This window comes from Etheostoma cragini, chromosome 17 (assembly GCF_013103735.1).
Source record: "Etheostoma cragini isolate CJK2018 chromosome 17, CSU_Ecrag_1.0, whole genome shotgun sequence".
Taxonomy (NCBI): domain Eukaryota; kingdom Metazoa; phylum Chordata; class Actinopteri; order Perciformes; family Percidae; genus Etheostoma; species Etheostoma cragini.
Genome location: NC_048423.1, coordinates 22018161 through 22031370, shown reverse-complemented (window position 1 = coordinate 22031370; position 13210 = coordinate 22018161). Strand labels below are relative to the sequence as shown.

At 39.2% G+C, this 13210-nt stretch overlaps 1 protein-coding gene across 2 annotated transcripts in view; it reads left to right on the top strand.

Annotated features, from left to right (window-relative positions):
- blnk (B cell linker) overlaps positions 1-13210 on the top strand; it is a 39618-nt gene that overhangs the window by 25018 nt on the left and 1390 nt on the right. For both annotated transcript variants that reach the window (XM_034899264.1, XM_034899265.1), the window contains 16 exons: positions 1246-1349; positions 1502-1574; positions 2659-2730; positions 4181-4206; positions 4299-4327; positions 4996-5052; positions 5175-5202; positions 5304-5355; positions 7905-7965; positions 8682-8709; positions 8803-8833; positions 10163-10238; positions 10393-10421; positions 10579-10634; positions 11718-11795; positions 13053-13208. In XM_034899264.1, the coding sequence (XP_034755155.1) occupies positions 1246-1349; positions 1502-1574; positions 2659-2730; positions 4181-4206; positions 4299-4327; positions 4996-5052; positions 5175-5202; positions 5304-5355; positions 7905-7965; positions 8682-8709; positions 8803-8833; positions 10163-10238; positions 10393-10421; positions 10579-10634; positions 11718-11795; positions 13053-13208 (956 nt within the window). The remainder of the gene's footprint in view (positions 1-1245; positions 1350-1501; positions 1575-2658; positions 2731-4180; positions 4207-4298; positions 4328-4995; positions 5053-5174; positions 5203-5303; positions 5356-7904; positions 7966-8681; positions 8710-8802; positions 8834-10162; positions 10239-10392; positions 10422-10578; positions 10635-11717; positions 11796-13052; positions 13209-13210) is intronic.

Below are 13210 nucleotides of genomic sequence, written 5' to 3'. Positions count from 1 at the left end.
GCAGTAAGTCGGACTCGTTCCAGGTGAGGGTTGGCCTCCGCCAGGGCTGCGCTTTGTCACCAATCCTGTTTGTAACATTTATGGACAGGATATCGAGGCGTAGTCGGGGCGGGGAGGGGTTGCAGTTTGGTGGGCTCGGGATCTCATCCGATCTTCATCATCTTTTTGCTGATGATGTGGTCCTGATGGCATCATTGGTCTTTGACCTTCAGCACTCACTGGATCGGTTCGCAGCCAAGTGTGAAGCGGCTGGGATGAGGATCAGCACCTCTAAATCTGAGGCCATGGTTCTCAGCAGGAAACCGATGGAGTGCTTTCTTCGGGTAGGGAGTGAGTCCTTACCACAAGTGAAGGAGTTTAAGTACCTTGGGGTCTTGTTCGCGGGTGAGGGGACCATGGAGCATGAGATTGGTCGGAGAATCGGAGCAGCCGGTGCGGTATTACATTCCGTTTATCGCACCGTTGTGACGAAAAGAGAGCTGAGCCAGAAGGCAAAGCTCTTGAACTACCGGGCAATTGTTGTTCCTACCCTCACCTATGGTCATGAAGGCTGGGTTATGACCGAAAGAACAAGATCCAGGGTACAAGCGGCCGAAATGGGTTTCCTCAGGAGGGTGGCTGGCTTCTCCCTTAGAGATAGGATAAGCGGATGAAGATGGATGGATGGATGGATAATTAGTACTTATTTAAGCGTTTAAGCATCTCAGTTTATATATGAAGTGCTTTTGTTTATGATAATTGTATGTCTTGCACTGACTTATCGCCCTATTGGTGATTTCCTTCTAAATTAACACAACAGTGATGACAGGCGTATCGGCCTGTGTGTGAGGTAGCCATCCACAGATAGATTTAAGCTTAAGGATTCAATGTGTCACATGTATGTTTACCATTAAAACAGAATGTATAGTGTTAAGGCTTTTGGCCACCCTACACAGTGTTGTAGGTCCAGTTTTATTCATTTAATATAAGTAGGGGGTACCTGCTCCGTTTTTTTCAGATATGGGTTCCTTGGCCTAAAATACGTTGACCCCTGGACTAGTGGATGTCCGAAATACAATTTCGTTTTAATGTGGTGCATACAAACGACAAAGGAATTTTGAGTCCTCTCCTTAACAGTAGCTCTCTTCCAGCTGGAGTTGCGTTGGTCGATTGAGACCCTTTACACCGTTGAGCCAAAGCCACAATACACAGGGCGCATCATGCAAATGCTGACACCCTGCTTCTGCTTCTGCTTCTCCTTTCCAGACAACAGCCGTAACCGGCCCGGCCCGCCGCCCAGGAAGCCCCTCCGCCCAACCAAAACCTCCAAACAACTGCCACCCGAACCCGCCCACCGGGAAAGCGATGATGTAAAGCAACTTTCGATACCTCAAGCTCACATAAATACTGTACTGCAGGCCTGTGTTGGAGAATTTTGCCTTTTCCTGTGTGTTGGTAAATGCTTTCCAATGTGGGACTGACTGACCCTGTTTCCAATATGTTGTCGGTGTTTGTTTGGCAGGAAGACTACATTCATCCAGACTGCAATAACGATGATGACAACTACATAGAACCGGAAGGGAATCAGTCTTCCAGTAAGATACATCTCAAAAGAGAGAGGAGACAGACTTTTTTGTGATGCAATAACTACTACTATGTGCCTTTTTAAAATTCACTTTTACAAGATGGCCTACACTTGCTTAACCATGTTTTCTTTTCCATCATTGCATCACTGTATCTTACTATTGACATTACCATTTTATAGTGTTTCATTTGAACTTCACTGTTACAACATTGTATCATAATTTTTGTATTTTTAGATGCATTTCTATGATTTTTTCTTTTGTTGACATTCTGTCTCGCACTACCACTATTTTATTTATGGGCTCGGTCTTGCTTGAAATATGTGCTCTTACATTCACATATCAAATCATAACAAAACGTTATCCTGAGGCACTTTACAGACAACGTAGGTCTAGACCACATTCTATAATGTACAAAGGCAAAGCCCCAACAATTCTAGTAATTCCCCCAAGAGCTAGCGTTTAGTGCGACAGTGGCAAAGAAAAACTCCTTTTAGGAAGAAACCAGGGACAGACCCAGACTCTTGGTAGGAGTAGTCTGGCGATGCCGGTTGGGGGTTTTGATGCAAAGTGGCAATAATAATCCCAATAAAGAGAATGTAACAGTGACTACAAAGGGTAGTGGTAGTAGTTCATGTCATAGTAGGGCACTGCAGGGCGTTACAGGGTGTAGCGGGGCATAGCAGAGCATAGGTGGATGTGGAGGGATGCAGCAGGGTTCAGCTGGGTTCAGCGTAGCAGGGTTCACAACTGCAGACGAAGACCTTGTTGCCATCCTAATCCATGGAAATATGCAGGGCTAAAAGAAAACTCCAGGGAGTTAACTCCCCAGAACTAGGTTAGTGACAAGCATGCCTGGGACAGTATGCAGACAAATGGAAAGGGAGAGGAGAGAGGAGCCCAGTGTGTCGAAGGAAGGAAATAAGGAAAGGAAATCCCTGGGGAGGAGGAGGGGGGGGGCTTACATGGGGGTCTTTACTTGTATTTTGTTAATATTTTACTCTGGATATCCTGCTTAATAAGTGCTATATAATTCAGAGATTATTATTACTTTAAAAGATATACTACTGATAATAATCCCCATGCCTTTCTTTAGATCCCATGATGCACGGTGGGAGCAGAGCAGGGAGGGAGCGTCCACCTTTACAAGAGCGTCCACCCAGTCCTGGTAGGTACAACGATAGTCTCGCTTTGTCCGACCTTCCTCCACAGCGCTGCGGAGGAGGGTCCGGTGGGTCCACAGAGCATTCCAGGATGGGAGAAAAATGTGCTCTAGGTTATTGGCATTTCTTTAAACCAATCACAGACAACTGGGCGGTGCTAAGTGCTGCACAGAGCCCCAAAGCTGTTTTCTGTAAGTTTTAAAAGTTGCAACAGAAAACTCAGATTGGACAGATAGTCTGGCTAGCTTTCTGGATTTACCCTGCAGAGATCTAACCATAGTCCTCAGAAATGCACAGGAATGCAACCCAATACTAGCTCACAAGTGGTCAGCCTTTACAACTGGTGTCCATAATAAGCTGCAGTCATTACAACTCCTTGTTCAATACACCATCTAAAAATGCACTGTGAAACTGTGCAATTACATAATGGGGTAAACCCACCCCTTGTATGATTGCATTTAATTAGTTGCTCATTTTTCCCTGCTCCCTGGATCATGTATGCCTTGTGATGCAATGTAAAACGTGATTTTACAGTCACTATAGCTTTAAAACAAGGCTCTTCTTCTGAAAGGTTTGGGAAATATAACAAGTGGTATATAAACTCTCTATAGCCAAAACTAGGGAACCCAAGCGCTACAAACAGAGGGACATGATGCCAGAGTATAATTCATAAGAAATTATTTTACAGCCCTTAATATTGTGAGCAGGGAGTGAACCAATACTAAATTTTGAGCATCAAATCCTTCATTTCCAGCATTGTGGTTAATTTGCATGCGTAAATTTATGTTGCAAAGGTATTTATTATCTTAAAAAAAAAAACTTTTCCCCTCTATGTTGAAAGCTGTCTGAATATTCTAAACATTGCACGTGTTTTGGGATGTTTTTTTTTTTCAGGAATCATGCATGTACATCTCAATAATTTCAGAGAGTGAGACCTTGTCAAAGCCAGATGCTCCAAAGTTTCAATTTGTATGAAATCACAAAATTGCATCTTTTTAGTTGTTGCACATGTTGTGTTCTTCAATTGGACACATGTACTTGTTTTCCGTACATGTTCTGAGCCACAACGGTTATTTTCGCCTCTTTTTGGGGAGTGGGCTCCTTCATGTTTTTTAAGGGACAAATTTACCGTGGTTTAAATATGTGGGGGCATACGCCCCACCCTTAAATCTACACCTTGTTGCTACAGCAACGTGGCTAGACACAGAAGGAGAAAAAAAGGCCTCCATTATGTGTACAGTATTGACTGAACAGATTATAGGCCTATATGCATGGAAAGCTTTTGTAACTACACTACAATTAGAGACAGTCAAAAACTCTTAGTCCAAACACAAAAAAAACGCCCAAGTGTAGAGATATGTCTGTCTGAAGTATAAAAACAATACGATCCAGCACCAAAACAAGGCTTTTGTGGTTCTGCAGTTTGTCTGAGTTTGGCTCTGGTTTGTTTTTCAGACTTTTATGAAGTTCCTGACAAAGAGGTAGGCTTCTATTTAACAGCAATTCCAATCATTTTTAAAGCTACATTTACATGTGTAATTCATTGTAGTTCCATTTTCTGGAATCTTTACAGAGAACCTCATCATCTCTTCCAGCAAGCAGGTCAGTGTGAGACAGTTTAAGCTTCAGTTCATTCATGTAATTGTATGGAATTGCAATATAAAATGACAGTATTTTACCCTTGTGTTGTCTTCCTGTCAAAATTGAAAATCAACACTTTCGTTGAAGTTTTTTTATCGATGTTTTTAACGTTTTCTCACGTTTTTTTGTCCCTTTTTTTAAACTTTTGGCGCTTTTTTGTCTTTTGTTTTACGTTTTCAACACTACATACCACTAACTTATTAACTTTGGTTTTACAGTTATTTTTGGAATTTATGATCAATGAACCTCATGTATAGGAAATTATACCTATGGTTTAAGTTAGAAAAGCAGAAATTAGGAATTATTTAGACTAAAATTAAAGGAATGGATGTTGATGGATAATCCTGACCTGGATGGAATATGTCAACTTTTCCTCAATCCTATTTCAAAACCACTTCCTTTTTTTTTCAAATGCTATAAAATTGAATAAGACACCCCAAGATTAATGAAAGTAGAGATTTGTCCTTGCCAAAGAGCTTTGTGTGGAATCAATCATGTTATTTAGGGTAATTAATTGGGTAGTTAAAAAGAACAATGACATAGGCAAAGGGGTCAATTTGACCTGAGGACAACATGAGGGTTAAGAAGACATTTTGACTACAGTCTGAGACTAATCATTTACCTTGCAGACTGTGTCCAATCCCCACAGCACACTCACATTCTTTACCACCGAAGCCCAGCCCCAGGTAGGACTCACAACATTGCATCTCGGGGCCTGAAAGTAGGACATTAAGTAGACGTTATGCAGTTCTTGCATTGCTTTCCTATTACTACACTAACAAGGAGTTTGTTTGTTTTCCCTTTTCAGAGTGAACATGAAGAGATCGCCTACGATTGTAAGTTATGACAAATGTGCGAGATTTCATTTACAAAGAGGTACTTTGCAGAGATTTGCTGAATGCTGCACAGTTGACTGATCCGTATTGTGATTGTCCAGGTCCAGGAGCCCACAGAAGACGATGAATATGAAGTTTGCCATCCAGCTGACAGTGAGTATGAATGAATCAAACAACGACTATTATTTTTCCCATTTCAACTTGTATAAAGAAATACTGCTACCATGAATCATTATAGAATGTCATATTATCAACAATATCATTATGTGAATAGCACATTTTAGAAACAACATTTTACAAAGCACCTTGACAAAGAAACCAAAAGCACATAATCAATACATATACACATATTTAGTCATGGTAATAGAAGTTGGGGACGCTTTAAAGGAGCTGGAAAAATAGGATAATTCAATACACAGAATGAAATGAACAGGTGCCCTGGTAAAAAAAGACATGAGAAAGATGATATAAAAACGACAGCATCACAGAAAAGCAAGTCTATAACAATGTTTTTTAAAAGAAGTGATTTAAAGGCGACATGTTGTCTGATTTTGATGTTAAATGTGGCCAAAACAAATAATGAGGTACATGTATTTTAGACAAATCCCAATTCAGATTCTATTTTGAACCCTATGGTTTCAACAGTTCAACTTTTTTCTAGTTTTTTACTTTTTGTCTTATGCAACTCTAAGCCGGTGTTCTATGATTGGTCATATACTCCAAGTAGGCACAGCTGGAGCATTGGTTTATTTAAGCTACTGCAGTGTTAACATTGTCGCATGTAGCTACATGCTAACGGCAGTGAACAAAGTCACCTTGGCTGCCAGTATTGTTAAATTCTCCCCAATTCTGGGTCACATGACTCCTGAAACAGTTTTTGTTCATGTAGTATTTGGTTTAAAAGACTTTATTTTGACTGTAGAAGTTGCTGCGATATTGGATTAGCCCCAATTTCCACCGTTTGCAAAATGGCTGCAGCTCGGTTCCGCTGCCGGTTCCGGGGTTTCTGCTATTTACTTGCAAGACAGGCAATATCAAACATAAATTCTGCTTATCACCATAAAACTTCACATAAAAGCCGCGTCCCAATTAACAGCCTGTCACTGGCCTGGTGCCAACTCCAGCTGCATAGCATATCATGTGTTTGTACACTTTCAATATGCTGCACCTCGTTATGATAGTTAGATTCTACATATTTAGGTTGTTTTGTTTATGTTTTACGGAAACACAGAGTAGCCTATACTTTTTAGGATTTAACAACCAGCATTACCAGCAGTAAACATGAATCTGAAAAAAAAATTGACAGCTTCATAACTTTGAAGCATCATGAAGTCTGAATAATTGTTAATTCCTCAATATTTAAATTCCATTGGTCCATAAGAATCCACCAAAACATGTAAATGTATCCAAGTTGTGAATGTTATCATGTGAAGTCCTGTAATACATTCTTCATTATCTCTTTTCACTGGGGGCACTTGTTAATGTCACCTTGGTGGGAACAAAATACATTTCCCTGCATTTATTAAAGCTTAACATGGGTAATTGTTAACAACGATCAATCATCATCATATTTCTATATTAACACTTAAGCTTGTCAAAAAAAAACTAAACTCCAACAATTATAGAAGTTATCTCACATTAAGGTTTTCTTCTTCATTGGCGCCTACATGGCGAGGAAAAAAGCTTAACATGGTTTAATGCACCTTAACAATCATCAATTATTACCATATTTCTCTGTCATATTGCTCCTCGTAACCACTAAAAACTGTCAAAACATCTCAAAGTCCTATTATAATGGATGTTAGCTGACATTAAGCGTGTCTGCTTCATAAAGGGACATTGTAAGGAAAAAGCTTAATGTACCTAAACAACAATCAATTATGACCATATTTGTCTCTCATATGGCTCCTCATAACCAGTGAGAGATAAATATGGTAATAATTGATTGTTGTTTAGGCACAGTCAACCACATTAAGCTTTTTCCTCACCATATAGGCACCAATGAAGAAGAAAATGTTGGATTTCAGTTTATTTTGACAGGCTTAAGTGTTCTTGACAACATATGGCCTTGAGAAATATGGTGATGATGGATAGGATTATAGATTAAGAATTGAACAAAAAATTGGTTTGAATGTTAAATTGCAAGCGGTTTGGGATTTACTACTTTATAATACCTTATTAAAGTTTGAATGTTACATATCTAGTCATTCTGATTGGCTGTTGTTACCCAATTTAAATGGATGTGCGGTTGCTTTTTTTGAAACACCCGCAAATGTTTCATTCACATGGCTTTTTGATACCTGGGAAACTGATAAATATGTTGTATGTTGCCATTCAATTATGTGATATTTTTGATTATTTTTGATAACAATAGTAAAAAGTAAAAACCATGACGTGCCTAATATTAGGGCGTGATCATTAATATTTGTGGCATTTAGCATACATACCTGGACAGCGGATAGGGGGGAACTGGCCTAGAGGATGCCCAGTGGAAAGAAACGTTGTTTTAAATGGACGTTTTATTCATAGTGTCAAATCATAACAGACGTTATCTTAGGACACTTTTCAGATCAAATAGTTCTAGATCATACTATAATTTACAGTACCTACAGTACTTACAGTAGCAACTTATGACCTTCCAAAGCTCACATGAGTCATGATAACTGGTAGATGACTAGTCTTTGCTTTGTGTGCTCCTCTAGGTCCCAGTGATAAACCTGCAGAGGGTCCACCTCTACTCCTACCGAAACCTTTGCCGAGAGAGTAAGCATCACTTAACCATACATGTTTCCAATTATAGGCTAAATGCTCAGGGTTCCCATGGTCACGGAAAACCTAAAAAAATAATAAAAGCAATTTAAAATCTAACCTAAGGCCTGGAAAAGTTAAGTAAAATGGTGAAATTGTTACAGTTATCTTTTTGGATAACCTTCAAAGTAATATAACTAGGGCAGTGATTTAATTACAATTTATCGCATGATTGTCACAATTTTTAATCTGTCCTGAACATATATATTCATCAGGTTTTTAATCATTTTTGTAATGTAATGTTAATAGCCATGTCCGGCCCGTGTTCCCTTTGATTTTGTTCACCATGCTAATTGTCCTCTCGTTATAAAAGTGTTGTAAATTGTTAACTGTAATGAATACAAAATGTACTTACGTATTTTGTGCAGCTAAAAAGTACTTTATCCGAGTTTTACGGCAATGTAAAGCACAGTGCTGGTTAACTTCCCCATTGGATTAAACATGTAATTGTTATCTACAACAAACTACAACAATTTCAGTGTCATCAACATGGATTTTTTGGCCCGTGGCCTTCCATCCAGATCAATTTTGGCCCTAAATATAATAGAATCTCATTTAGAGTAAAGTACTCTATACCGTTCTGTTTGTGTTATACGTTACTCCCAGTGAATGGTAAGGAAAATTTAATTAAAATAATTAAATAACTCAGCATTTCTGTTTTTTCCTCCCAGGAGCTCACCAAAACCACCTTTAAAGCCGGTAGGAATATCTTTTTGTGTTTACTTTGTGTTTTATGGGATAAGCTGATGTCTGTCAACATACAGTAACAGTGAGTACTTTTTCTTTTGGCAGAGGCCAGCTTTAAAACCCAGAAAATTTGAAAGTAAGTGTTTTACATTAATTCAGATACTATATGTGCACATTATTAGTCACACCAGAGATTGTGTTAAACATAGTAAAGTCAGACAGTCAGTCCCAGGCGCTTCATGATTGGAGCCTTTCCCTTCATGTGACATGGTTACCAGCGCACATTTCATTTACTCCATGGATTATTTGAAGAGAGTCATTTAGCTAGTTGTACAGTAGTAGTCAAGACCACCTATGTCGAGTCCAAGACCAGGACTAGTCAAGACAAAGTCAAAGTCCAAACTGAGACTCATGCCTCAGTGTGTGCGCTATACTGTGCTGAACTCAATCAAGAGTTGGGCTGGGTACCATTCAGAAATGTTTGATACTGATATCAATACCAATACTGTCACTTTGATAACGGTTCATACACTCCACGGCCCAAATTTATTTTTTTGCTCCTACTATGTGAGCCCTGTCTCGGTGTAGAAATGGTCTGATATCGATACCCGCATGGGAAGAGCCTTCGATACTGCCTAAAATGCCGGTATCTGTATCAGAAATGGTATCGGACCATCTCTATCTCTGTGAAATCTAGAGTTTTTCCTGCGTCTCCACGGTGTGTAATGTGAGACAGCCAATCACAAACATGATGCATGCCTATTGGCTCACTGACACTGATAAGATCTACTCCTTTGGTATTGACATTGGGTAAAGAATGACGAGGCATATTTTAAAACTCGATACATTAGAGGCAATTCGTTCCGTGCCTAAAAAGCATTAATAGTATCTAGTCAAGACCAATGGCCATGTCCGAGACAAATACCAACATGTCCAAGACAATAGAAAAACATCTTGAGGCGTCCAGACCCAAGTACTACATTGCTAGTCATGTCAAGTCATATATATTTATACTGCACATTTAAAACGGCATAAGCTGACCCAAAGTGCTTTGCAACCAGGGCGGGGCTACATACATGAAAAAGTACAAAACCACACAATGTAATACAAAACAACTTGCATGATAAAACCAACGTCAAAAAAGAAGGAAGTTAGAAGAGTTAAAGCCTCTAAACAAATCCATATACATGTCATTTGTAGAAAGTGTCTTCAACTTCAATTTATTGCTAAACAGCAAACATAGGGGTTGCCTGCCAATCGGAAGGTTGGTGGTTCGATCCCCGCCCCTGCAGTCATTGTCGAAGTATCCTTTGGCTAGACGCTGCGCAACAGTGTATGAATGTGTGTGAATGGTGAATGTTTCCTGTAGATGTAAAAAAAAGTGCTTTGAGCAGTTGTTAAGGCTGGAAAAGCGCTATATAAATACAGCATCTAGTCTAGTTACCATACGTGTGGATTTCCACAGGCCAAAGACTTCCTGTGACGCAGATTGACCAGAAGCCTCCACCGAAAGCTTTTACACTGGACCTGAAACGACCAAAGTAAGCAATGCGGCACACAGTTTTACACGATGGGTTAAATGTACACGGAACATATGCAATTTTCAGTGCTCCTCGACTGAGGGAAATTGCCTTTAATCACAGCTTGGTGCTAAGTGTTTTCTGTGCTCTGCTCTGTTTGTGGTCTCTGTTGCAGAATACCTCTTCAGCAGTTGCCCTCCCCCAGTAAGTACAGCTCCCGCTTACATGTACAGTACATCCCACAGCAACAACAACCACATGCACTGGACTTTTTTTTTTTTTACTTTGACATTAAGTGATATGAATTCTACATCATCAGAGAAAAACCCAATTTTTATGACGTTTGTGTCTCTTGTCCCAGAACCAGCTGACAGAGGAAGCGTCTCAGCTGAAAATGGATTAATAGACCAAGATAAGGTGTGGTCTAACAACAATATATTGTGAACCAATAACTTAACAAGCAAAACTCATAGAGTATAACCAGAGTACGGTATTAACGTGAGACACTACAGACAAAAACATAATTTTTACATTTTGAGTTGTTGGGATATTTGGCTTCTATAACCACTTTCTTTTAGAATACTGTGTGGGTGTGTGTGTGTGTGTGTGTGTGTGTGTGTGTGTGTGTGTGTGTGTGTGTGTGTGTGTGTGTGTGTGTGTGTGTGTGTGTGTGTGTGTGTGTGTGTGTAAATACCCATATAGATGCTTATTTGTCTACACTTTGTCTAGTTGCACCTGTAAAGTTCTGCTAAATTCACCAAGTTAGCAGAAGTTAATGCCTCATTTGCATAATGTAACCTAAAATTTTCAGAAAACTTGGAATACAAACAATAATTGTTGTACTGGAAGTAATCAACTGGGGAGGTTTCATGGTGATATATGTAGTATATATTTATATATCTATATTTCTTAGAATCGAGATAGAAATCTCTACTTCATTAGCACTGACATACAAAAAAGTTTGCAGTTTCATTCCTATCTATATTCTGAATCTTTTTACAGAGGGGCTTGTTCATAAATCAACAGTTTTCATCGCCTGTTTTGTATAACATTTTAGACGTATAAGAATGTGTTTGTTTTATGGCTGTTGACAGTATTTTTATTTATGGAATGATCAAAAGATATATATATATATGCCCTCTGTACATATCTTTGACTCTAATATGTTGACAAAATGAAGCCAGAAAGAATTTTGAACCGGGTTTTAGCCAATGAAATTAGCACATATTGAAAACATGCCTCATTTGCATAATTAAACATGAAAACTCAGAAAACTTGCCATACAAAATAATCATTGTGAGTTGGCCCGGAAAAGTTAAGTTAAATGGTGAAATTGTTACTGTTATCTTTTAGGATAACCTTCAACGTAATATAACTAGGGCAGTGATTCAATTACAGTTTTTCGCAAGTTACAGTTTATCGCAAGTTACAAGTTTCATTGTGATATATTTTATCCCTATGCACCTGCAGTGTTTCACCATTCTGTTCTCTTTATTTCAGGACATCTATAAGAAATCCTGGTATGCCGGCACGTGTGACCGCAAGACTGCTGACAATGTCTTGTGTTGCTCTAATAAAGTAAGAATCTTGTAATTTAGGAGAGCACAGTCATCCAAATGAGGGGTCTGTGTGGAAAAAAACTGCTGCTTCAACTGCTGATTTGACGTTGTCTTTTGCACCAAATTGTAACTTTTGGAGGAATGTGTCATTTATTCATGTCACCTTTTTGAAAAATGTGACGCCGTCTTAAACTGGTGTGTTGGGATTTTGATTTAAGTTTATGAGAGTGACACCCGCTGGAGCCTGAAACGACATGCTATAAAGGTCCCACTATGGTCTATATAAAAGAGACTTCAGATACAGTATTAGGGGACCACTAAGGTCTATATAAAAGAGACTTCAGATACAGTATTAGTGGACCACTAAGGTCTATATAAAAGAGACTTCAGATACAGTATTAGGGGACCACTAAGGGCTATATAAAGAGACTCCAGAAACGGTATTAGGGGACATCTAAGGTCTATATAAAGAGACTTCAGATACGTATTAGGGGACCACTAAGGTCTATATAAAGAGACTTCAGAACCAGTATTAGGGGACCACTAAGGTCTATATAAAAGAGAATTCAGAACCAGTATTAGGGGACCACTAAGGTCTATATAAAAGAGACTTCAGATACAGTATTAGTGGACCACTAAGGTCTATATAAAAGAGACTTCAGATACAGTATTAGGGGACCACTAAGGTCTATATAAAAGAGACTTCAGATACAGTATTGGGGGACCACTAAGGTCTATATAAAAGAGACTTCAGACACAGTATTAGGGGACCACTAAGGTCTATATAAAAGAGACTTCAGATACAGTATAAGGGACCACTAAGGTCTATATAAAAGAGACTTCAGATACAGTATTAGGGGACCACTAAGGTCTATATAAAAGCATCAAAAGAGCAGCAAGTATAACAGTGGGGTTAATATTTTGTCATCTTTTTGCCCAATCTGAATATTATTAGTGTACATCTACAGTACGTCTGAATAGTATTTCAATTTATTTTACGCATATCACATATCGGACCATGTGAAGTGATAAAAACAGATTAGGGTCAGAGGTCAATGGGGAAGGCCATCTTGTGGGCTGAAACGTTGTGGGCCTTATTTGCATTATTATAGTATTTTTCCAGAGCAGTAAGCTGTTGTGCGGACTTTAACTTCTTTGAACGTTCAACCTTTTTTGTCCGGCATCAGCAACTACATGGATGTGTCTTTTTGGAAGTGTGGGGATTATATCCCATCGCGCCCTGCTGGGTCTGACTCTGAGTGCCTTTGTGTATCAGGACGGAGCGTTCATGGTGAGGAAGAGCTCCGGTCTGGACGTGCAGCAGCCATATACGTTGGTGGTGTTTTACAAGGACAGAGTATACAACATCCCTATCCGCTTCATGCCTACCACGCAGCAGTACGCGCTGGGAAGAGAGAAGAAAGGGGAGGAGGT